This window comes from Trachinotus anak, unplaced genomic scaffold, assembly GCF_046630095.1.
Source record: "Trachinotus anak isolate AG129_WGS33_773 ecotype Australia unplaced genomic scaffold, CSIRO_AGI_Tana_v1 ptg000016l, whole genome shotgun sequence".
Classification (NCBI taxonomy): domain Eukaryota; kingdom Metazoa; phylum Chordata; class Actinopteri; order Carangiformes; family Carangidae; genus Trachinotus; species Trachinotus anak.
Window position 1 is genome coordinate 11,474,186 of NW_027273867.1, and position 25,075 is coordinate 11,499,260.

At 38.7% G+C, this 25,075-nt stretch overlaps 2 protein-coding genes across 2 annotated transcripts; one reads left to right on the plus strand and one right to left on the minus strand.

Annotated features, from left to right (window-relative positions):
* Positions 1-4,289: 4,289 nt before the first annotated feature.
* bet1 (Bet1 golgi vesicular membrane trafficking protein) lies at positions 4,290-6,282 on the plus strand. The gene is made up of 4 exons (XM_071499585.1): positions 4,290-4,478; positions 4,682-4,788; positions 4,949-5,005; positions 5,491-6,282. Exons 1-4 carry the CDS (start codon positions 4,460-4,462, stop codon positions 5,644-5,646), a joined length of 339 nt encoding a protein of 112 aa, XP_071355686.1. The 5' UTR covers positions 4,290-4,459; the 3' UTR covers positions 5,647-6,282.
* A 117-nt stretch (positions 6,283-6,399) lies between these two features.
* Positions 6,400-24,933, minus strand: LOC139633716 (probable acyl-CoA dehydrogenase 6). Its single transcript, XM_071499583.1, has 9 exons — positions 24,697-24,933; positions 18,304-18,424; positions 13,402-13,531; positions 11,330-11,436; positions 10,948-11,115; positions 10,249-10,422; positions 9,538-9,699; positions 7,598-7,748; positions 6,400-6,832 (listed from the first exon to the last, which is right to left on the minus strand). The coding sequence occupies exons 1-9, from the start codon at positions 24,931-24,933 to the stop codon at positions 6,742-6,744; spliced, it is 1,341 nt and encodes a 446-aa protein (XP_071355684.1). The 3' UTR covers positions 6,400-6,741.
* Positions 24,934-25,075: the final 142 nt, after the last annotated feature.

Below are 25,075 nucleotides of genomic sequence, written 5' to 3' on the forward strand. Positions count from 1 at the left end.
CAGATTACTTTCCATTCAAGGGTCAGATGAAAAAAACAATAATGCAATTTGCAGTCAGGGGCACTTTAGATGACATTGATTGATTGAAATGTCATCTGACAGAAAGGACTAAACAGTCTTGTGTACATCATAGTCAGACTGACTATGATATGATGACAGTCAGACCATAGCTTCATGTTATTTTTAATGGAAAATTTTGCTGCATTTCAATGGGATTTAAGGGGCGTTCATCATGCAGCAGGGACACACACAGACTCACCCACAAACAGAATGACACACAGATGATACAAATGAATAATAGCATGGATACAATGGGGTGACAACTTATTTCAGTGTGAGTAATAGTCTTCTTCATTAGGAGTGACGGGGATCCCCTGAAGGATTTTAGCAACATGGAAAAGCCATGAAGCTAAAATGTGAGCTCTTAAACAGATGAATTTGAGGAGGGAACGTCTCTGTCTTGGTCCTCCTCCACTCTCACTTTCTCAATGTCAATTTTTCAGTTTCAGTTATGCTTCATTTACATGATGCATGGTAGCCATTCCTGCAAAGAGCAATAACATACCGAACTCTGATCGAAGATAATAATATAAGACGACAATACATAAACTATACCGTGATTTAAATTAAAATGTCTTAAAAAGAAATTATGAAATGGGGAAACTATCTATAAAAATATATAATATATATAAAAATACATACTTAATATATATGCATATATACACATATCTGCATCCTCTCCTAAAATAATGTACACAGACAAGAATTAAGAGGGGCCTGTTCTTTGTGATGTATTGGCAGATGTCATTCTGTGGTCTAGGACAGCTTCTCCTTTAAGCTTCGGTTTCCATTTGGAAAGTCAAGCAATCTGGCATTTATGTTGCTGCAGAAGATTGTGCCTAATGTGCCTATTACACAAATTCCTCCATGATTATCGAGGTCCCGGTAGTCATGAGCTCTCCAGATCTGAGAAAAGTCAAGAAATCCTACTCTCATCACCATACTGATTAAGAGTTAGGGAAGCTTCTCCCAGCTTAGAGCCATGTGGTGTGGGCTCTGCCCTTATGTACTCAAACCCACATGCTTCCCCTCCTCCGCCTTTGTTTTCATATTTGACTCTGATTGTGTGGTAGGTCTGTATGGAGCCTCAAAGTGGTCAGAATTAAACACCGAAATAAATAAATAAAGACATTATAAAACAAATATTTATTTGTTTAGATATAATAAAATCTAGGTCTGTACATGAGCCAATAATTTTTGAAATAATTTAATAAATAAGCCAAACAAAAATAAAACTAGACTCATAATTATGAAATGTTATGCATTTTTATTTTTGTGTTTTTTTCAAAAGTCTAACTAGCTACAGTGACTCGCTGTAGCCAAATGGATCTAGCTAGCTCACTAGCAGGTGGTTAGCATGCCATTACTGGTCTATGAGCACCTATGATTGGCTGAAAGCAGAAAACTTCCCTTTACATGTACATATAATTATTTATTCCACAATGTAGCATTCATTTATCAAATATTGAACCCTTTGAGGCTCCACAGATTCTGTACAGTTTGCTTTTTGTGTTTTATTTTAGCCGCCATCCTCTCTTTCACCTCTCTGTCTTCCATTTCACAAATCTAACAATTTAATTCTCCCCCACATCCCATTAAAACCCATTTACTGATGAATGAAAGGATTTAGGTCCATTCTGAACAACACAGATCTATTCAGACACCATATCCTGATATAATAATTACAAGGCAAGAGAATTTGTGAGCATGGCTAAAGGGCAGGTAGAGTTCTTTTAAGTGTGGTTCAAAGCAGTGCTAAGTGTGGGAATCAAAATCCTTTCTCCAGAGACTAATAATAGGTAGCACAATAACATCGTTTTGATTTTTCCTCCAGCATGTTTCCCTCTACACTTCTCCAACCGCCATCATCTGACTCATTCATCGCTCCATTCTCTGGAGAAATTACGCTAATCAGGGTGAGCCAGATACTGTTGGGCATCAGCAGTAAGTGAGAGGTGCAGCGCAGAGATAGATGAGCAGTTCTCATTTTCAGCAAACGGTGGACCTGTCTCACCAAATGGCTTGCATACCTAACTGACTGGCAAGTATCCTTTAATAGTGATCCATCATAGATGAGTTATTGGAAGATTACTCTCGTGACTTTATGTGCAGATTAGCCAACGCATAATTCCTCCAGTAAGCATTTATCTTTTTCTGCCATTTCTTTTTCCTAATAGTTTCTTGATTACACTAATTAGAGGAATCATTTGACATTTTGGGAACTACTTATTTGACCTAGGCTTATTTGCTTTCTTGAGGAGAGTTAGATGATAAGTTTAATCGACTGTCATGCCTGTATAACAAGAGAGACTAAGCACCTCTCACCCTCTCATATATATATATATATATATATATATATATATATATATAACTCGTAGAGAACATATACCATATCTCTTAAGGGGTGGAAAGGTAGCTGTAACACACAGCATACACTGTACACAGAACTGCTTAGGCACATGTGTATGTGTATGTGTGTGCATTCGAGCCAGTGTGTTTGTTGATCATTGCATCGGGGGTGTTCTGGACCCACAGAGTTTCCAAGTGCCTTTCTCCTCTCTTAAGACCCGTATGATAATTCCATTCCTCTCAGATCCACAAAGGCCGCTGAGATGTGCACGCACAGTTCAATCAATATCCTTTGTTTCTTTGACACTCATGTCAAGGTCATGCATACAGTGAAGCCTTTGGGTAAGACATAAAAAGATGAGCAATGGGGCATTGAAATGCATTATGGCAGCTAGGAGCTTATGCTTGTATTTATTTATAAGATATTGGATTGGAATAAATTAACGTCATGAGAGTCATTTTAATCTCTTATATCATATTAGATGTCGCCTTCAATATTGGCGCAAGGCTAGGTGAAAGATGATGTATGAGGAGATAAGGCAAGCTAATCACTGCTAAATAGCACCTCAAAGATTTTAGAAATATTGAAAAACTCTTTTCTGTCCTATGCAGCACAGATGGATGTGTCAGTAAGCCCTGTTATTAAACCCACAGAGGATATTTGCCTCCAGTTTATGCTGGTCAAATTTCAAAATGTTCAAATGATGCAATCTGAGTCTGAAGGGAACATCACAGCAATTTTCTCCTCATAATAATGTGTTTCTTTTACCGAACGGGGAGATTAACCCATTGATGTGTCTTTGGGACCCACTGAGTTTTCGAAGATGGGTGTAATATGGTAGGAAGAATCAATTGTTTTCTATTTAATTACATTATTTTTGTCTTGGTAATTATATTTATTATATGTAAATGATGCACTGAACCACCAACATTTAAAATAGGTTAATATTCCATGTTTTATGGGATCATGTGGACAACTGCTTAGCAACCAAAAGGATAAATGATGTGACTGTAATTCTTTTTCTTTGGGCCACAGATGACATTGAGTAAACTGTTACAGATGTACACACAATAAAAAGAATGGCAGAAAAAAACAATTACATATTCCAATTTTGGATATTCTCACCACAATATGAGAAAACAATAGAATATTGATTTTATTGAGAGAACAATAAAGGTTCATATCTCCATAAAAAAACGTTCTTGTGACTTTTTGTTTGCATTAGAAGTTCAACAGCAAGTTAAAAATTATAGTTTTGACTCTTCTTACAACTTATGATGTTGCTTCTGCAGCATTAAGTCTATAATGGCTCAGTATTCACACCAAACATTTTAGTAATCAAACAGCACCACTGAAATGAGAGAGAGAAAAAAACCAAAACAGACATGACCACAAATGAGAGAGGAGAAACGCTTTTTTCAGTAATTGGAAAGGCTCATACTGCTGCTGATAATGATGAACTTAAACTCCCTCTTTAAGCCACAGATAAATGCTGTCAGTCCTGCATGATACGCACAGTCAATAGAGACAGATGCTGATGGGTTTGCTGATGAGTGTATTTTGTCTTCGTTTGTAGCCGTGTCACCTCTCAGTGCTAATTTCTACTGTGATGTCAAGGTGAATTACATGGCATTAAAATAATTTCCCCTACTTTCTTCTTTACTACACTCAGCCACAAAATGCGCAGACTCCAATGCGCAGCACTCACACAGACAAACTCACATTGCTTTATTTTTTTCTACCAAATATTAATTTACCGCAGAATTTCTGAAGCAATTTAGTGTGGAATGAAACACGCCGTCCAAAGGTTTTATTTTTATTTTTTTAAATTCAGTCATCTCTTTTTTTGCAATCGCGATATTCTCAGGGAAGGATTGTCCTCCCCGGCCACCGTATGGTATCGTGGCGTTTGCTGATGTGCTGGAACTGCCACTGGTTTTTCCCAGTTAACCTGGTACCTGATAACTGTCATTTCTTGGCCATTTAATCTAATTTGTTTTCCTGTACATTACATACACCACCGGGCAGTGTTTCCTTTAGCGGGTCAAGATGAGGCGCGCCGGTTTGGGTAAGAAACAAACGGTCATGCTAATTTTTTTAACATCATACATAGCTTGATTGCTAGTTAGCTAACGTTAGCTAATGTTTTTAAATGTGGATGAATGTTCTAGGTTGCTTATGCTGGGCCCGAATTTATATAAAATATTTGAATTAAATGCTAACAAAGTAGCCAACTAAGGGTCTGTCAATTGTCTTTGTGGTGACATAAAGGAGAAGGAGGTTCTGGGAGTTATGTAGCAAGTGGATACAGTATGCATGAAGAAGAAAATGAACATCTACAGGAGGGACTGAGAGCCAAAGTCAGCGCTTTGAAAAGTGTAAGTAACTACAGATGAAATGTACCAGCTAGTTAACGGCTTTCATTGTTGTTGGATATTAAAAAAAAGGAGAGTAACAGAATTAATGTGTTGTGTGTTTATAAATCCTCCTTGATAATTGGTGTATTGATATCAATGTATCGATACTTGATACTTACAGCTGACTATTGACATCGGAACGGAAGTCAAATACCAGAATAAAATGCTGGAGGATATGGTGAGTCTGACTTACATGCTGTAACAAAATATGAGCGATAGAAGAAACATTCAGATTCTTAAAATGAAAGCAATCATACCACAGTGGAAAGAGCTCCATCACAAGTAATCTTAAGGATATTAATATTATATGATGGTGGGAAGTTAATCCATCACATGATCATAAGTTGACCATACATTTTGTATGTAAAGTCCTACTCTGCTAAATAATTCGTTACTACAGCTGCCAAATGAATGTAATGGAGTTAAAATACATAATTTCCACCAGAAATTTGGTGAAGTAAAAGTGTAGAGTAGCATGAAATGGAAGTACACAAGTAAAGTACAAGTGGCTCACAATTTAACTTTAGCTACTTTTACTTCAAGTAAATCTATTTGGTTACCTTCCACCTCTGTGAAATTACATTAACATATCCAAGGATCAGAGTGTCATTTGTTTGCTGGCCTGTCGGGACTTTAGACTTTTATTGCTCTTTCCCACACTAGGACTCAGACTTTGACTCGACAGGCGGCCTGCTTGGTGCCACCATCGGCAGAGTGAAGCAACTATCCAGAGGCAGTCAGACCAAACTGCTGTGCTACATGCTCCTCTTCTGCTTTTTTGTCTTCTTCGTCCTGTACTGGTTCATCAAGCTGAGGTGATAGGATGATCCTCCTGGATTTGACCCTTTTAACTTCACATCTTCTTCCCCAGTCTGTGCCACGCTGATGCATCTCAAAACTAGACCCATATAATGACAATGAGGAAAGGCAGGGATTTAAAAAAGTGTCCCAGCTTTACTGGTACCCTGGTGTCTGTGAGCACCTTTAATAAATGACCCCAAAATTGAGTCATGAAAGGACTCCTGTTGATGCTCTTTGATGGAGTCCTAACACAGTAAAACTGGTTTAGAGAAGTGCAAAAGGTCAGGGAAGACTAATGAACATGTGTAGTAGGTATCATGTATACCTTAAATAGACAATGCCAGTATCTGTATGTACATGATATCAGTCCTGAAGATACTACTGTTTCAATAACCTTACAGCAGTAGTGGGCATATTTATTGATAAACAGCGACAAATCTGTGGATTCCTTTATCAAACAACCCACGTTGTCTCAAAACAATTAAGTTATAGAATGCTAGCTGAATCAAATAAATGTATTTGCTTTTAAGAATGAATGGAAAATTACAGCATTTCTCATCCATACAAACAATTAATAGCAGTGTATGTCATTACTGTTTAAATTTTGTTGTAAAAATGTTTTTTAATGTAAATAAAGACATTTTATGCTCTGAACTGACCAGTATTAGTGAATGCTACCTAAACACATACAGAATGTGCTGAAAACGTTAAAATAGAACTGGAATTTTACTTTGTTTTTTAAATTTGTCAATAATGCATAGAAAGTCAGAATCTTTGCTGGATGTTTATTTTACACAACAGTAATTTTATACACATTGTTTTGTCTATTTAAAAAATAGGTTCAGACTGTAAAGGATAATCACTATTTAAATGAAAACATTACATATTACATAACAAGCTTCATTATTCTGTTTGTTTTATACAGTATTGTTAAAACAAATGCAAAACACGAAAAGTCCTTTTTTGCTAAGTATGTCAACAAGTCTGAACATATCAGAAATGCACTTCGGTGATGTGTTTTTTTTGTTTTTTTTTTTAGCAAGTCATTGTGAATGATTAGTTCATTATCAGCACAGTTGCAACATCAGTTTCCTGGGTCAGCTGTTGATGACATCACTTCTTGGGTAGTGTGTCCATGTACTTGCAGATGATGCCCAGCATGACCTCATCAGCCCCTGCACCAATCGACATTAACCTGGAATCCCTGTGGGAAGGACAAAGTTAATACAAATTGAGGTACCTCACACATGTGATTTACTTAAAGAAAAAAATACAAGTAATGATTTTTTTTCTCTCACTAGAAGCAGCTTTATGCTTCCTGAAACCCTTGTTCAGCTGCATTATTTGCCCCATCACTAGATGTCAGCACAGTGTAAAGTAAAGGGTTAGACAATCTAAATGAAACTGCTTGACTGGATTTAAAACTGAATAAACATGGGAAGAGGCTTCCACTGACATTGCACAACAGGAGGCTGAGCCTAATTGCAGGACTTAAAGAATTATTACAAATTATGTGATCACATGCAGATTTTTTGTAAAAACCAAAACTTAAACTGATTCCAACTTTGTGGTTAAGGAATTATTTTTGACTTCCTTATAAAATTCATTGACCACAGTCTTTATCAAGCTCCTGCAGACTGGTGAGGTTGCTGTTACCACAGACACATCATACCCTTACCAAAGTGAACATAGTTGGCAGCCACATACAATAACAGTTGGCTAGCAACCTGCATTAGTGAGTGCTACTGCTATGTTGTGGTTATGCGGTCAGATATTTTTATTTTTTTAGGATGAGATGAACGGAGTGAACCAGTGAAAGTAAATGAAAATCACATAGCATCATGATGCCATAAACCACCGCTATATGGTTCATAGAATAAGAGGGAAATCAGCCACCGTTAAAAGTAGTTTAAAAACCAGATGACTCAAAAGACATACAATATTTCAGTTGTGTTGCTGTTGGTCTTACCTGTAAAATCTGCTGACCATCACATCACTGGTAAAACCCATCCCTCCCCAGTACTGGAGACAGCTGTCAGCCACTTCTCTGGCAAGACGGCCACCCTTCAATTTGCCCATGGATGCCAGCTTGGTGACATCGTTGCCTTTAATGTACAATGCTGCAGGAAAGAAAAAGGAGGGAGAAATAGTGAGAGAAAAGCCCAGCAAAGACAATAAACAAATATTGTAACCTGCGGCTGGCTCTGATTCAGGGTTTTTCCCCATTCAGACACAGATTTTCCCTGTGCAACTGATCAGTGCCTCTATTGTAGCTTCCCTCCAGAGGAATGCATGAGCTGCATGATTTTCCCTGTTTCAGTGTGTGAGTAAGTTTGTGTGCTGCTTGGATGAGCTTTTCTACCTGTGCCAAACAGATACAAAAGCTTTGATCTCTTTCTGGGAAAGAAAATCTGGCTTGAACTGTTACCAGCTAGATGAATTCATTCTGAGCTGCTAATCACTGGATTGGTTACAAACATATTGAGAAAACTGCAAGACCTTGGACGCCCGCCTGGCAGATGCACCAACATATTCATGTCATAAACGCTGCAGTGGAAAGCCCTTGGGTTGTATTTTGGAGGAGCTGGGTATGTGCCAGTTTTACAGGTGGCCAAGCCTGTGGGGTACTGAAGTGAAGCCAGTACACACAAAAACAAGTTGGGTAGTGCAGGTTGGCCAATAATTGTAGGGTTTAATCTGCAGCTCCTGTTCACATGCCCAGGTGTCCTTTAGTAAGACACTAAACTGAAAACTGTTGGATGTTGCCCAAATGAATACAGTATTTGTTTTGTTATCTCACCCATTTTTTCCACATTTAAACAGGTGTATCAAGTCTGACTTACTTAGCCATTATTGACAACTCATGACTTTGAATTTACATCCATAGCAACATTTTTTTTAAACAGAAAAAATGTGAGTTTGTAATTTATTTATGTTCTTTGAGAAGGAAATATACAGCAATAAAGACAAATAACAATTAGATAGTAGAATTACATGGAAAGACAGAAAAGATGATGTTACCATGGCTCTTAAAATGTCTCTAAAATATGGCTTAAAATGGCTTTTCAAAGCTCTAAGCAGGATAGAATTCATTGAGGGAAAATCAAGCTACTGGTTTCAGGTGACTCATCTGTGAAACTCTTTGTTGCGTTGCTTTAGCAATCTAGTAGGAAGTGGTTTTGATGCTAAAGCAACCAATTATTGTGCTTTCTATTGCCAGGAAAACAATGTAGTTCACTGTTAGCTTATCACTACTTAACATGGCGCAACCAGGCTGCTCAGTGCTCTCTGTCTTTTAAACAAATCTGCTGTATATACATGGACACATCAGCCACTCAAGGCTAGTTTGGCATTCACATCATTCTTGAAGAGCTGAGTCAACTGTGGCCTCTGCTACTGAGGCCTCATGCTTATCTATGGTATTAAATGCAATGAAGACAGCTACATGCAACCATTGGGTGTGATATTCTGAAAATACTGTACATGCAAACCCAAGCATGTTCGTTTCAAATTCGGACTTTTAAGGGGATTTTGGATGTGAATTAACTAAAGGTGAAATAACTCTCTCCACCTTATCTTGTGAAGAGCAGCACCTTAATTTGGAAAAAAAGGTGTATGTTGCAGATATATATCATTGAGTCATGAGACATATATTGAGATATATATGTATATATATATATATATATATATATATATATATATATATGTATTACAAATGAATTTAAGTCACAAAAAACACACATTTGGACAGATACCCAACAGCTGTCTTATTACCACTAAACTCATTCTGCGTGTCTTCATGCACTGAACCAAACCTGAAAGATGCAGAGAGGCAACAAGCAAACACTCCCAAGCTAACATTAATGTTTCTTTTTTTGTCTTGCTATCTCTCCATCAGGTGACCCTTACCTGTAGCACGGTAGAGAAGGGAGCGGAGCAGCTCCACCTCTGTCTGAAGCTCAGCCAACCTGAAATGAACCGACTGGTGGTGGAGGACAGGCTGCTTGAAGATCTTCCTCTGCTTTGTGTACTGGATGGTCTCCTGAATAATGTTGTCCATCGTTGTCAGGACTAAAGGTGTTGAGATAAGAGAGGCAGAGAGGTAATGATGGGTTTTACTTAACATCAACAATTGTTTTTTGTTTACTTATTGTTTTGCAATTTAAAAAGACTTTGGATGGCAGTAATAGACACTCACAGACATACATGCAGTCTGTGAGTGTCTCTGATTTGCCATATAAAGTTTACCAGGCCAGACATACTAACGCATCAGTGCCAGAGATATTTTGTAGATTTTCACTTCTGCCTCATTTCTCTACCAAAGAAAATACTTATGACTCACGCTTCAGACTAAAACTCAAAACCAAACAAATATTTTCAAGGAGATTAATGAGGTATGTGAACTGGACTCCCTATTCTTTAGAATCTAAAACCAAAACAGAAGTAACAGCACTAACTGCCTCAACTTTTTCCTGTTGAATCTGTAGGGGGCAAAGACAGAGATGAGCAGGAGATTTAAAGAAGAAGTGAAAAAGTAAAAACTGGGAGAGATGACGTCTTATACCTGGATATGACTGTGGGAGAGGGAGGGATAAAGATCATCAAGTAAAGCTCACTCACTATTGGCCACTGCCCAGAGCCTCTCTTCCTGGAACTGAAGCATCTGGTAGGTAAAGCCCATGCCTTCCTGGCCAATGATGTTTTTGCAGGGAACATGGACGTCATCGAAAAAGACTTCGGCTGTGTCTGATGACCACATACCCAGTTTATCAATCTTGCGGGCAATATGCACTCCTACAGTGGGAAAGACAGAAAACAAAATAGACGTCACCATTCAGTAAAATGATAATCACTTGATAATGATCTCCCCTCAGAATTCAAGTGAATTTCTTTGAAAAAATGATCTCCTCTCAGAATTCAAGTGAATTTCTTTGAAAAAATTCACTTGAATTCAGGAAAGAGTTGATAATGATCTCCTCTCAGAATTCAAGTGAATTTCTTTGAAAAAATGATCTCCTCTCAGAATTCAAGTGAATTTCTTTGAAGAAATTCACTTGAATTCAAGTGAATTTCTTTGAAGAAATTCACTTGAATTCAGGAAAGAGTTGATAATGATCTCCTCTCAGAATTCAAGTGAATTTCTTTGAAAAAATGATCTCCTCTCAGAATTCAAGTGAATTTCTTTGAAGAAATTCACTCCTCTCAGAATTCAAGTGAATTTCTTTGAAGAAATTCACTTGAATTCTGAGAGGAGATCATTTTTCCTTTTAAAGGTTTTCCTCCATGACAAGGCCTTCTGCATTTTTGACTGACTCCTACCTGGAAGGTTCATGGGCAAACAGATGAGAGATTTGTTCCTGTGTGGGGGCCCGTCACTGGTGTTGGCGAGGAGACACATCCAATCAGCCTGGGTACCATTGGTAGTCCACATTTTTCCCCCATTTATCACATATTCATCTCCTTTCCTCACTGCCTTGGTTAGAATACCTGAATCAGTGAGGGGTGTAAATGAATGCAGGGAGAGGTGAGAGGGAAGATGAGTGTCAGGACAGAAGGTTAAATGAAAAGTTTCAATGGCTGAGTAGGTTAATAAAATTTTGGCTCATGAAATCAATAGACTTTAGAGCAGGATTTCACCTAAACTAAGAAAAATAAATTATATGATAATAAATGACTGGAAGGCGATGAAGGTGAGATGTACTTGAGACATCAGAGCCAGCTCCAACTTCACTAACTCCGAGGCAGGCCACTTTGTCCCCCATGATGGACGGAAGTAGGAATTCTTTCTTTAGCTCAGCTGAACCAAACCTGCACACAAATACGAAGAAATGAAAAAATATTACTAACTATTAATTAGTGGTTACGTTTTGACACTAAGGAGAACATAAGTGTGTCCCTCATTGATTTCCTTTTCAAAAGAACCTCTCTACGGCGGCCCGGTAGTCGAGTGGTTCGGGCGCATACCATTTGGGCGCAAAGACGGTCTTAGCAGGCGGGCACCGGTTCGACTCCCGATCGGTCCGACTCTTTCCTGCATGTCATTCCCCTCTCTACCCCCTTTCCTGTCAGTCTCCATTGAACTATAATAAAGGCATAAAAGCCCAAAAAATAATAACTTTAAAAAGGACCTCTCTAATACTTTCTATATCAAATGCAAACGTGATTGTCAGGTTAATGTCGAATAAAAGTTGGGGGGAAACTCTTTAAATGTTCTGTGGAACAGTGGCAAGACAAAACAGTAGAGTCTGTGCTTTAAAACAACACCGACGTGTTTCAGACAATTACAGTTCCAGTGGGACAGAGGATCCTAAAGCTCCCATGGTAACCCCCTTTTCTTTGCTGCTCTCTTAGTTCTTAAACCTCATTGCAGCGAGTGTAGATCCCCTAATTAAGCTCCTGAGACTGCAACTGTCTATTTCACTGGATTTTGTCTTGCGTCACCAGCAGCTGTTTCATAGCAGGAGGACATCACACAACAAGCCAAGGCCCTAAAAGAGTCAGACAAACAATAACCAAATATATTAATACATACAGACCCTCTGGGGAGTTTGGCTTTGTATGGCCCAACAGAGGCTACATGACACATGATACTGTTACAGAAGTCTGTCTGATGAAGACTTTACACAAAATATTACCCTTCAAAATTAGGTCCACTGCAAGTGCTTAATCATAAAGCCAAGCTTTAGGTATCTTGCCAGACCTGTTTTCAGTTCAGAGGCCTACAAGACTAAAAGCTTGGCCTTATCATTAATGCATGTATTAAGCCTAAGGGTGCAGAGCCTTCCTTTCAGGATATTATTGGCCTTCTTGAAATGTGTTTTGAATGTGTCCAGTCCTACAGATAGCTGATCCCAAACTACAATTTGACTGATCTATCAGAGGGCAGATGGTCACAGTTATATCTATCCTGTAGCTAATGAGTGACATTCAAGAAAAAAACCTTTTACACATAATGCAGTCAAAGTGATTGAGATTATCATCAGTTTGTGGAGCAGTTTACTCCAATGTCAATTGTTTTATAATTCTCTTGTCACTGTGTTGGCAGAGTCACGTCACAGCTGAGCAGATGGTGCTGCAGACTACTAATCAATTTACTGATTTGCTTTAAAATACTCAAACTCTGGTACATATATATTTGTCACAACTCTCTTTTTTCAATAGTTGAGGAATCTGTCCACAAATGTTTGCATTTATGTAGTGGTGATGGCCAGTTTACTCAGTGTAAACAGTATGGTTATGAATTTAATTTAAGTGTACAATTGTCACATTATATCTATATTATATAGGTGAATTGTAAGCATCAGCACAATTCACTGCATGTTAAACCAGAGCAGCTACTGTTGTCTACTATAATACTATACTATAATAATAAGACACTAAAATAAATACTAGCTGAGAAAAAGTGGGTGTAAAAATGAGGCAGACAATCCTGATGAAGAAAATGTTTGAAATAAAGGTTCTTCTTCCATAATTTAGTCATGATTTGGTTAAAAATTTGTATGGCAAACACATCTATGTAGAAGGGGAATTGTACTACAAATGCGACTCTAGTGAAGGAAAAAACCCAGAGCAGATATTGTCGTCTGAGTCACAGACTAGTTGTGATTCATGCAAAGAAATGGCAGCAGTGGAGGGAGATTAGTTACACAGGCAAAATGTGCCTTTACATAAGGACATGGCAGCAACCCAGACTATTAAGAGTTTACTTTGAGGGAAGAATGAAAACACTGGATTCAAGTTATGTAAATCTACTGAGGGTTTCTGGGATTGTACCTGGCCAGTGCAGGAGTAGTCATGTCAGTCTGTACACCGATGGCCATGGGGATGCCTCCACAGCGGATGTTGCCCAGCTCCTCTGACACTGCTACACTGTAGCTGAAGTCCAGTCCCAAGCCTCCATACTCTGCACAGGATGAAACACACACTCCTTGAGCTACTGCTGACAGTTCACTGTGCATTGTTATTAAGAGATTATTATTCCTCATTCATTTTAACTTGATATTAAATGTGGATCTTTACAACTCAGTTGAAAGAGGAAGAAACAATGGCTTCTCAATGCAAGACACTTGGATAAATACACCCTATTACTACATTAGTCACCTCAAACCTCATCTTTCCTGTTATCTCTGTTATAAAATCTCTGCCTACCATGTTTCTGCGCGCACACACACACACACACACACACACACACACACACACACACACACACACACACACACACACACGCGCGCGCGCGCGCGTATACATATAATATTCTGAACTGATCTGTTGGCACCGGAGCATGCACTCAAATTAATTACAGGATGTTATCATTAATTGCTCTATCCACAATTATGTGTAAAAAGCACTGCTGGGAGATGAGCAGTATGCTGCAGATGAGGGTCGCTGTCATCTCAGTGTCATTTCATCTGCTCTACTTTGTGTATCAAACCTGATTTTGATCTCTTAAACAGCCCATTTACTGAATAAGTCAAAAATGGATGTCTATTTCCTGAACTCTGACAGTGGAGACATTTACAAAGACCTTGGGTCCTTAATGGAGTCAAATAGTGCATTACAAACCATGTTTAAAAACACCACTTTCTGTCACTTATCCTGATAAAGAGCCGTCTCTTTACCTCTCATCATCAGCTGCAGCATCCACTGTGAAATGAATAGCCTGGTTTTTATCTGCCCATTACTCATGGAATTAGCTTTCATACTGCATTGCTCTCAAGTCGTCTGTGGAAAACTATCACACATCCTGTCAAAATAAAACAATATGAAAATGAATGATCTCTGCAGTCATCTTATTCTGGTCTAGCAAATGTAACCTGACAGTTATTCATTTAGGGGAAATCTTTTGAAGGTACTGCCAAAAGTAACAAGATTGAGCATTTGTGAAATGTATGGTGTTCAGTTTTCCCGTGACTAAATACAGTATGCCAGCCACTGGATGATGGATTCAAGCACTGATTGACACATGAATAATTATCAGCTAATTTACCACATGGAGGCAAAGTGGTTCCAACATCACATGTCAGACTAGTTATCAAATAATGGAAGGCACAGTCTGGCAGACTGGCAGGGACAGATGCGCAATAAAAAAAAGTGAGCTACATTAATTGGGACAGAGAAGGAGGGAGACATAGTGGAACAAGCAAACAAGGGAGTGGGGAAGCAAAAAATAAGAGGAAACAGGTGCAGCTGTGCTGTGATAAGTCTGAGCGTCGGAAACCCTGCGGTGGATAATGTGGACGAAGGGAAGCACTGAGGTTTGTCCCACTTTAAACAAAACAGCAGGCTGTCTGGTTGAACAAGCAAGCAGAGGGAAAAGCAAACAAAATTCTGACACAAATGTCAGTCCTATACACACAGGTTTCTTCTGAACAGCAGATGCTCCTCAGCGCATGTTCTCATCAGGTGGAGCTCCATATGAAGCCAATATTTAAAGATAAAGAATTAGAGATGAAAGAAAGTGCCACACTGTAGTTTTCTACTATCTTCAATTCTCTTTCTGTATTGGATATGCATGCCTACATGAGGGACCTGACGACAACACAGGAAAGACATACAATAAATAATGAATCACTGTAATGAGCTAATTTCCATGAATGATCACTAACAACTTACAAAGGGCGTACATGTGAATAGTATTCAAGTTTTTACTGTATGTGTCACCACTACAGTGTGATGTCATATATAAAATCAGTAAAGTCAATGTTAGTAATTTTTTTCAATAGCAAAGGAGACGTAATACATTCATCATAGTTTTGTGAAAGATGAAATTGCAAGACAGTTAACAGCCTGGAGGTTACATTAAGTTTACATTCCTATCCAAAACATTAAGTTAAAGGGAAAAGTGTGCAGACTGCTGGGTTTTATCTCTCAGGCAGGACACAAGGCCAGTGGTGTGAACCGTGGATACCTCTCTGTCAGAGCAGAGGAAAACAGGCAGGGATCCAAGGGTCATCCCTGTCTTCTTCCTCAACATGGCAGCCTTGGGAAAACTTCCTGTTCTAATGTTTTGAAAGGTAATAACGCCTTTCCTTGTACATGGAAAAGGGTGAAAAATAAGTGTTGAATTTTGTTGTCTACGCACTAGATAAAGGGACATACTGTACCGAATGGCTAGGGAGTTGTAAACAGAAAGTTTGTTGCCAGTTTCAAATATATGGCAATCTGAAGTTAAAGCACTGCCCTCAGTCTATTTCACCCACTGTCACTGCCCTGTTTTTCTGTTTTCTCAGATTTAATGACATCACTGCCCACAGGGGAGCTCGAAATAATTACAGTGGTATGGCCTATTCAACTCTTTAGAGCTGCATATTGAATGTTAAATGACTGTCAGAAAAGGGCAGAGTGGGAACTTATATGAAGGCAATATCATTAGATTCTGAATGATTCCTAAAATAAGTGGATTTGTATTGTGAATAAATTACAATCCTCCCATCTCATCAAATATTTCTCCACTGAACAGTCTCCTAAATCCTTGTTCCCTATTGAGCCGAGCCTCTAAATCAATTAACTCTTTGGGAGTATGCCTCATTAGTCAGCACTGCAGCAAAGTCTATGTCTAGTTGTAAGAACTACTGTTATCTGAAGCACCATACAACTTTGGTCCTAATATTATAGCAAATATTAAGCTACATAGAAATATAACAATGTTTGTGTATTAGCTCTTATCTAAAAGGTTTTTACAGTAGGTTTTTACATCTTAATATACGTTTCAAAGACTAGAAGCAGTGACTAGATACTGGTCAATTTAAAATGCATACTGATGCCATGCCAACACACAACTTTAATTTACTGAGTACATATGTGCATCTATTGTCATTCTCTAATAATTATATTATAAATGGGATCACTCAAGCATGTGTCTTGTGCTGTACATGACAGCAGGTAATCTACCACCTGATAATACATTGTGTCTTCACACAGCCTTCCGCTGGGCTGCTCCTCCTCTCTAATCCTGTCAACTAATGCTTAAAGCTTGTGCACTCAGCACATTTTAATTCCCTCGCCCTCCCTCTTCTTTGACCTACAGACCTGTGGTGGACTCTCCTTCACAGGACTCACTGTGCAACACACATTTGTTCATTTCAGCATTAATTGTCAGATAATCCATTACAGCTGTTTTTATTACAGTGATGTTATCGAGGCAAGACTGAGAAAATGACAGGAGCAGACGAGTTCATTGAGATAAATGAAACTATTACTCTGGGAATAACTGAATATATGAAACTTTAGACTTCTGGTATTGAATGTCAAACCCTTCCCACAAATCTCTTCACATATTCAGAATGAATTACACATCACAACCACAAATATTTCATGTTCCTGTACTGTGCTTATCCCACTCCCTCCTCCACCCCAGCAGTGACCCAGCTGGCCCCACATCTGGAAATGGGCTATACTGTGGCAGACAGCTGTTTGTGGGATGTTGCTGTGACACCAGCACCCATCATCACAGTGGGAGCATTTCAAAACCAGACCGACTGTAATGTATGGCTGTCAAAGAGAAAGAAAATGAACAGAGCATGAATTCAGCAGTGAAAAAAAGACATGCCAAATGCTCAATGAAGCGGAGTCGGTCAAACTGTGCACACAGTGAAGTATTCCTCAGTTTCTTGTCTATAACATGATATATTTTGATCCCCTGGTTCAGACAAATTCTAACCACAAATTCAATAACACTGAGTGATTCATGTGTATTCATGGATTAAAAATTGCATCCTTAAAAGCAATATTTATGTTATGCTGAGGCCTTTTCAATTTTCAGATATATTACAGATTTATCATGGGGAAGTAGAAACAGCATGTCCCAACTGCATACATCATGTACACTGAGGCAGAGGTGATTGATTGGTCTTCATCTTTTTATGAAGTACCAACTAGAATTCCCAAGAACAAAAATGGACTGACGTCAGTGCAAGAAAATATCCTCATAAACTTACATACAACTCATACACTACAGAGCCACTCTCATGTTATTCACATATATTCTGGAAACGCAAGGCAAACATCTCTGGGCTTCTAACTGTTTTTAATGGTCTCAGCTTGTCCATTTAAAGCAACCTGGTTAACTAAAATAAAGGTGAACAGCAGGTGGGTTTTCAGTAGTTTGTATGTCTAGACAAAAATCGCTGTATTAAATAGCTCAAAATGTTCTGTGTTGATTTGTGAAAATTACAGCCACATGTGAGACACAATCAGGCAAATGGGTTTTGTTTCCGACAGCAAGAAAGGTGCACTTGTTTGGCACCTCGACGTAATGGTTATTATCGTTACCTGGGAGGCTTATATACTTTCACAGAAAACAAAATAAAAAAAGTCTTCTGGGTCTTTAAATCAAACAGACTTTTTCCTATCTCTCTGCTCCTGATAACGCACAAAAGCGCACAAGATCATTTAAACTAATCATTTTTCAGCTCACACTTAAGCAATCCTAAATTTCACTGGAACCTATCCTAGCATGCACTGCTAATCAATTACAGCTCGAGCAAAGATACAGGTGGCCAAACAAACGCAGCCTCTCATTCCTATGGGCAAGTTCATGCCAAACTCCATAACAGGAATGGGAGACTCTACACCTTGGATGTTGTCGTGAGGTGCTAATCACCAGCCTACTGCATCCCCCAAAAAGTGTGATTATGAAAATGTTGTGAATACAAACAGATCGTCTAACACTCTTACCGACTGGTTTGTTGACTCCTAGGAAGCCGGCATTTCCTAAGATTTTGAAGATTTTATGGGCTGGAAACTTGCCTTCTGCTTCCCACTGATCTACATGGGGGTTGATCTCCTGGTCAATGATCTATAGCACAAACATGACAGGGGGAAAGATATAGAGATTGATATATTTATGTGTGTTGATGTGTAACTTACAGTGTGCACAGAATTATTTTCTGGTTAATTTTGAGCATAAATGTGCTTTTTTTGACTCAACAACTGACAACTACAACACTATCACCCCAAAAAAAAACAAAAACAATAAAACACACATGCAATGCTTGTTCTTCACGCATAGGTTTCCTGCTGTGTGGTGTTCATCTCTTACTTAAGTCTATGTAATCTATCTCCAGCAGACAGCAAGATAAGGTATTACATATCAATGAATAGAAAGCAGGCTGGAAAACTGTATTACATGGTGAATCTATAATGGTGACAATGATGAATACAGTGACAGTATGGACACGATGCTATTCCCTATATGTACATTTTATCAGTCCCCTACTGATAACCAAGGCTTGGCTGGTGACATACAATTTGACTAGCTGCGGGCTTATAAAACAATGACAGGGGTTTGGTCTTAATCCAAATCATAATCATTTTGAAGCAGAAATATTGCACTAAAATCTAAATCATCACAGAAGAATTCAGTGAAAATGTTAGTAAGAAAAAATGGTATGGTTGAGGAAGACAAATAAAAACCCTATCTGGAATATGGAGTTTAGAGAAAAAATGGTATGGTTGAGGAAGACAAATAAAAACCCTATCTGGAATATGGAGTTTAGAGGGCTGATACTGATACTTTTGTCCTGGTGTAGCCAGTAGCCAATATTGTGCTGATATTCGGCGTCTTTCCATCCAACCATTCAGATGCCAATATTTAAATGACTCACAGTTTTCCCCCACCATTTTCTTCTTGGCAGAGTAGAAAAACCTCTGAAGTAATATTTAGAACAGCAAGCAAAAATAAAGCTTGGTACTGAGACCCATACTAACGACATTCCTCCTGGGTTAGCAGCCACTCGATCTATCTGGCCGCAAAGCCTGCAATACACAACTGCCTGAGAATGAAGGATTACTATATTATATGCTTTATGAGTGGAACAACAAAAAAAAAGCAACACATTGCAGCTTTGGTTAAGAAACAACTTCCATTATATGATAGATGGATGACATTAACTGGTTGATATGTGATTTTAATAACAGGCTAATATGATATATCAGTAAATGTACTGGATTTGTGATCATTTGTATCAGAATAAAATAAAATAATGAATTCATAAAGGAGAAACAAATGGATTCTGGTAATCTTGTAACTGAATTTTACATAATCTTCTTCAACAGCGAGAGCAGCTTTTGTTTTGCCTCTCAGATAATAAATTCAAGCAGCATTGTGTATACCACTAGTGCCTGGTTTTGTGAGTTATGAACAAAATGTCAGCAGGGAGAGAAGAGTGGGTTACAACCTGGCTTTGGAATGAGTGAACCTTTTTGCCATGACTCAATTCAAGCACTTCCAAGTGGTCCACAGCAGGAGAGGTGCTTATGAATGGCCAATCTACTGAGACGCTCACTCTGTGCTATTTTGGTGGGAGATCAAGCTGCTTCACAGAGAATAGGCTGTAGATCTGTAGTGAAGGTTACACTTTGTGTTGTAGTTTTTGTTTAGTCTTTTTTTAACAATTCTAACTGGCACAGCAGGCTTTGCCAACAGGAGGTTTTAGTGCATTGTATGTCAACAACAGTTTCTGCAAAATAATGTTGGTATTAAGAGCTGTTCCTGCCATTTAGAGCAAATAACTTACGAATAAATAAAGAAAATAAAAACTAATGTGCTATGACTTTCCTTGTCTGTTTCTTGCTGGAGAGCTTTCAAATTAAAATGTCCTCCAACAAATGGCTCTGCACTTGTCAAGTAAATTATCATAAAAAACTGTCACTTGTTTGCTACTGGTGTTATTCACTTAAATGCATAAACATTTTTAATGCGCCATGGTTTAAACAGACCCATGATAGTCAGCTCTGTAAGTGTGTTCTCCACTCAGCACAACATGTTCTAAATGGTGGGTAGAGCCAATGAAAAGTAATGATTAAAACAAAAGAGGTATTTAGTGGAAATAGGAATCATCAAATTTAAGCTTCAGCCAATGAAAGGAGTTAAATAAGCCATGTGTAATAATGTGGATTGGGGAAAATAAACCCTATTTGATTATTCTTTCATGTAGCTCTGGTAAATCTCTGTTTGAGAGTGAAAGCACAATCACGAGTGACCAACACTAGAGCTGTGTTTTACCATTCAAACTAAAAAAGAAAATCAAAGTACTGAAAAAGAATTCCTAGGTATTTTTACAGGATAGCAGCAAGTGTTGGACACTTATTGTGTCCTTCCAAAGCACACAAAACCAAACCAGTCAGCCATTCCACCAGCCAAGAAAAACACAGTGGCTGAGAAACATCTGAACACAAAAAACATGCACATGAATGATATTTTCAACAGATATGAATCTCTGAAAATCAAGCTAACTGATTTGAACATCATATCAAACAAAACACAGGGGAGTTAAAAAGGCAGGTACTGGTCCCCTTTACCCTGCATTAAACGTATCTGTGTTCAAAGTTCAGATCCTGAAAAGGGAAAGGGAGGGACGATGAGCTGCTGGAACAGGAAACATAAAGGTCATTAGGGAGTAATCCCACAACTCCTCACAAAGGTTACTGCATACCAGAACAATTTCACATCACCAAACTGTCATGTAGTAAGACAGGGTCAAGAGCATTGCACTATCAGGTCTTACAAATTGTCCAGCCAGGGGAGTCTGAGCTATACCCCTGGCACCCAGGATTACTCCACTTGATGTGCAGCTCTAGGTTACAATCACAGGGTAACTCCAGCTCTGATACTATCAAGATGTACTGCCAACCGTGATACTTATGATACTTTTCAGGAGTGCGCAAAATGACAACATATACTCTGAGACAAAAGAAATTTGTCAACCATCAGAGATTTTACTATACTATTTAGGGATGTCCATTTTGAATTCTTTTTCTGATCATTAGCCGGCACTCCTTAACCAACCATTAAACAAAAACCAATGAGATTGAAATGTACCATTTAAAAAAGACGAGTGTCTGTAAAGACAACACATACTGAATCCTCTGGCACCAGGTACGCTGTGTATAACTGGCAAAACAGCCTCGTCTGTGTAGAAAAATATTAAAGAGTACTGTAACGAAAACCTCCTCCTTTGCTCTTAGCGGATTAATGATTAGAAACAACCCAAGATAAAATAAACAAGGCCATGCCTTCCTCAGTTCTCAGCATAGCGGTCAGCTTGTCTACTGTTTTTATTCAGAAAGAGCTAGTCAGGACTAGTCAGAAGTAGACATTTCTATCTGGTTATTTTATCTATTGACTGTGTAACAGTTAAATATGAGAATATTTACTATATCACAATATACATCAGTATCATGGTATAGCATTACACATACTGTGACACATAATTATAGCCAAACTGCCTTCCCCTATTGGCAGTGTAATAGTAATATTACCAGACATGCAATTCATCCAATATAGGTTACTATAAGCCACAAGATGCACTATAATATTTACAGAAATAAACAAGCAGCCGCTCTGTGAGGATACACTGTGAAGCATACTGAAGGCATTAAATGCTAATATCCACATGCTAATATGCTCACAGTGACACTTATGCAAAATGGGGGACCGGCATGCCAACTTTGCAATCCCTAGAGTCACATCAAAAGCATGGCTAAAAAGAAAGTGTACCAAACCATGGTTATCATGGTTATAATAATAAATATATGGACTGTACAGAGAGCGGCGTGTCGACATTTATCACCATAGTTACAAAAATAATGGTCATGGTATGGTTAGGTTAAGGCCCTCAAACTACTTGGTTAGGTTCAGGAAAAGAAATTGATTTGGATTAAAATAAGTACTTTCTCAACATCAGACGATCTTTCCTGTTATTTTTACAATAATAACACGGTTAACTTTGTCCAACAGTCACAGATGATAGAAACAGTATAAACTGCTACTTTCACATGGGAATTGAACACCGCTTTCCTGTGTCATTTTCCTGTATTTTCTTTGTACTTTATTACTGGAATATACTGCCGTGTATATGGTAAATGCTCCTAGACATGTCTGCCTATAATGGCTTTGTTGTTGGCTGTAACCAAGGCTGCTCATGAATAACCTCTTCCTAGAAATGCTAAGGAAATCTTTTTTGGTTCCTCGTCTTCATTAACACCAGCAGTTGACCTTCCATGCACACCAATTTGGGCCGGTTTGATGGTTTGTACATGTGAGAGGTGCTGGAAACCTGACTGACTAATTTCTTGGCATCTGAGTTATTTTTTTCAGTCTGTAAGTGAGCACATGAATACACCACTTCATGTAACTCACATATGAACACTGACAAGGGATGAAAGGATTTCCTATAACCCCATTTGGCTACCATCTATAAACACACACTACCTTTCAGTGAATTCTTTTAATAAACCGTGCTGCCTCAAGTTCCCTTTCCTGCACCGCCAACATATTGTTCTGCATTTCCTTGTCACATTTTCATCCTTCCCAATATTCCCAGTGCTAGTTTATTTTCAACCTACTCGCATCCTTTGAAGGTTTAGTCACACAACAAGCTTCCCTCCATTTACCGCAACATCTTTACTGCCCGCCTTAAATTAAGCCCTCGTTGTTATTTTTTCAGCCTCTGTCTCCAATGTCTGTCTGGTAATATATATCCTAAATGAGTCAGGCTGATTACTAATACTTGCTTTAATTATTTTTTTTGTACCATACCATATCATGCAGCAGCTAATATTTAGATCGTAAAAAACAAAAGCTCTGCACATCAGAAACCATTAACTGTAGCAGAAAAAGATGTGACAGTCTGAGTTAAAGTGGAATAAGATGGGAAAAAGAAGACATTTCTGTAAGAGGAGTAAGACTTAAGTTGTTGAATGGGCAGGGGGCTTTTGAATCATCTTACATCTGTTAATGTCTATAAGCCTCACCTAACTTATCTTCTATTTTTGAAACCTATCTTTTCTCAAGCAAAGAGCAAATCCTGGACTGCTTAACCCGGTTCACAAACCACTAACAAAAATATCAGAGAAATCTGATAAACCTCATTTAACAATAATGGAATCTTGTCTTCTCCTCTAGGCTTTTGAGGCAATGTTAGTAAAATTTAAGTTAATTTAGAGTTAGATTCATGTTAAACAACCATTCCAAATTTTACACCAGAATAATTCAGGCTTTTGATGAGCAATTTCAGGAAAATTGAACTTCTTAACTCATTATGATGTGCAGGGTACTGAACTGCACAGTGTCTTAATTGGCAGTTTCATCTGAATCCCATGGCCCACTCATTGTTTATCTAAAACTCACTGATATCAGAAACTTCTCCACGCATGAATCACATCCCTTTACTTGTATTACAGTCAGAAAACATGTTTTAATATGAAGCTGACTGTTTATGTAAGAGTGTAGGCAAGTCTACAAGGTCCTCACACACTCAACAATGGTTTCTGGAGTGTTAGCAAACATCAGCCTTGGAGACATGCCAATGCCAAAGTAAAAGCATACTTGTATCTACAACATCAGACTTTACCTAAAATCGCTGCTGAATGCTCTTTTTTCAGTGCTGATGTAAACTGAAGTCTGGGGACGCCTCTCCCCATTTCTTTCATGATGTTCACATTATTTCAGGGTTGTGAGTCACCACACAAGCCAACACACTGTGTCAGTCACACAATGATTCCTGGCATGTAACGACAGATGTAAAAAAATCTGAACTGACAAACGTAACCATAGCTTTAGATAATCCCAGCACAAGAGCAGAGAGAGATGCTGCACACGCTGGTAAGAGCATGTCTGACTATAATCAGCAGGGCTGTGGGAGTGAAGGATAGGTCATGAATACACAAAGGCCAATGTAAACCTGCGTGTGGAGCGTCTGCGCACCTCTGCCTTGAAGTAGGCTTGTGCAGTCATTTGAGGGTCATGCATTAACGTCAGCGGCGTCAAAACAAATGTAAGGTTGAACTTGTTTGGTCTCTTTCTGGTGAAGTTGTAGTACAGAGCGGCAACATCTGAGGGAAACGACCGTATATAACAAGCTAGCACAGTGACCTCTCACCTACTTTTATATTACTGCCCCTGCGCTGCTTCTTTCAGCAACATGAAGCTAAATGAGACTGCTCCTCTCTAAAATAATACTTATGGGCATTAAAATATCGTTTAAACATGTCACCGGCTAAAGCACAATCAAGCCTTGTTTTCATGGTAACGCCACAGCTTGCTACAACGTTAGCGGTCCTGCGTACCTTTCTGAGGGACTCCTTTAAAGCAAAGTGCTCTTGTGTGTAGATTAAATGGTCACCCGTGGTCTCTGGGGAACTGGCCGCTGAGGGTTTAGACACATTTTCAGAAAACGACCGGACACCAACATATGAGGTGAATTTGTTAAAGTGGCGGCTGTTGACCAGCAGGTTCAGACGCAGCGCTCTTCCGTGCAGCACCATCTTTGTTGACAGCGACGTGTTTGCGCATGCGTGGCTCATGGGAAGCGTTCAAGGGGTTTGTCCTGGGATAAAGCATTAACCCGGGGGAAAGTTAAAACGTTTGTAATGTTTGACTTCCGTCGCTTGGGGAAATACCACAGCTAAACAGTATCACTATGAGTGGATGGCATCACTATGTGTT

What these genes read in the sequence shown, in the direction of transcription:
- LOC139633716 (XM_071499583.1), bottom strand. Translation starts at nt 24,933, where the DNA reads ATGAGCCACGCATGCGCAAACACGTCGCTGTCAACAAAGATGGTGCTG. An exon ending in AGGAGTCAACAAACCAGTCG is followed by an intron (nt 13,532 to 18,303) that starts GTAAGAGTGTTA and finishes CATCCTGTGCAG; the next exon opens with AGTATGGAGGCTTGGGACTG. An exon ending in GCTCTGGGCAGTGGCCAATA is followed by an intron (nt 9,700 to 10,248) that starts GTGAGTGAGCTT and finishes CAACACCTTTAG; the next exon opens with TCCTGACAACGATGGACAAC.
- bet1 (XM_071499585.1), top strand. An exon ending in AAGTCAGCGCTTTGAAAAGT is followed by an intron (nt 4,789 to 4,948) that starts GTAAGTAACTAC and finishes TGATACTTACAG; the next exon opens with CTGACTATTGACATCGGAAC. An exon ending in ATAAAATGCTGGAGGATATG is followed by an intron (nt 5,006 to 5,490) that starts GTGAGTCTGACT and finishes TTCCCACACTAG; the next exon opens with GACTCAGACTTTGACTCGAC.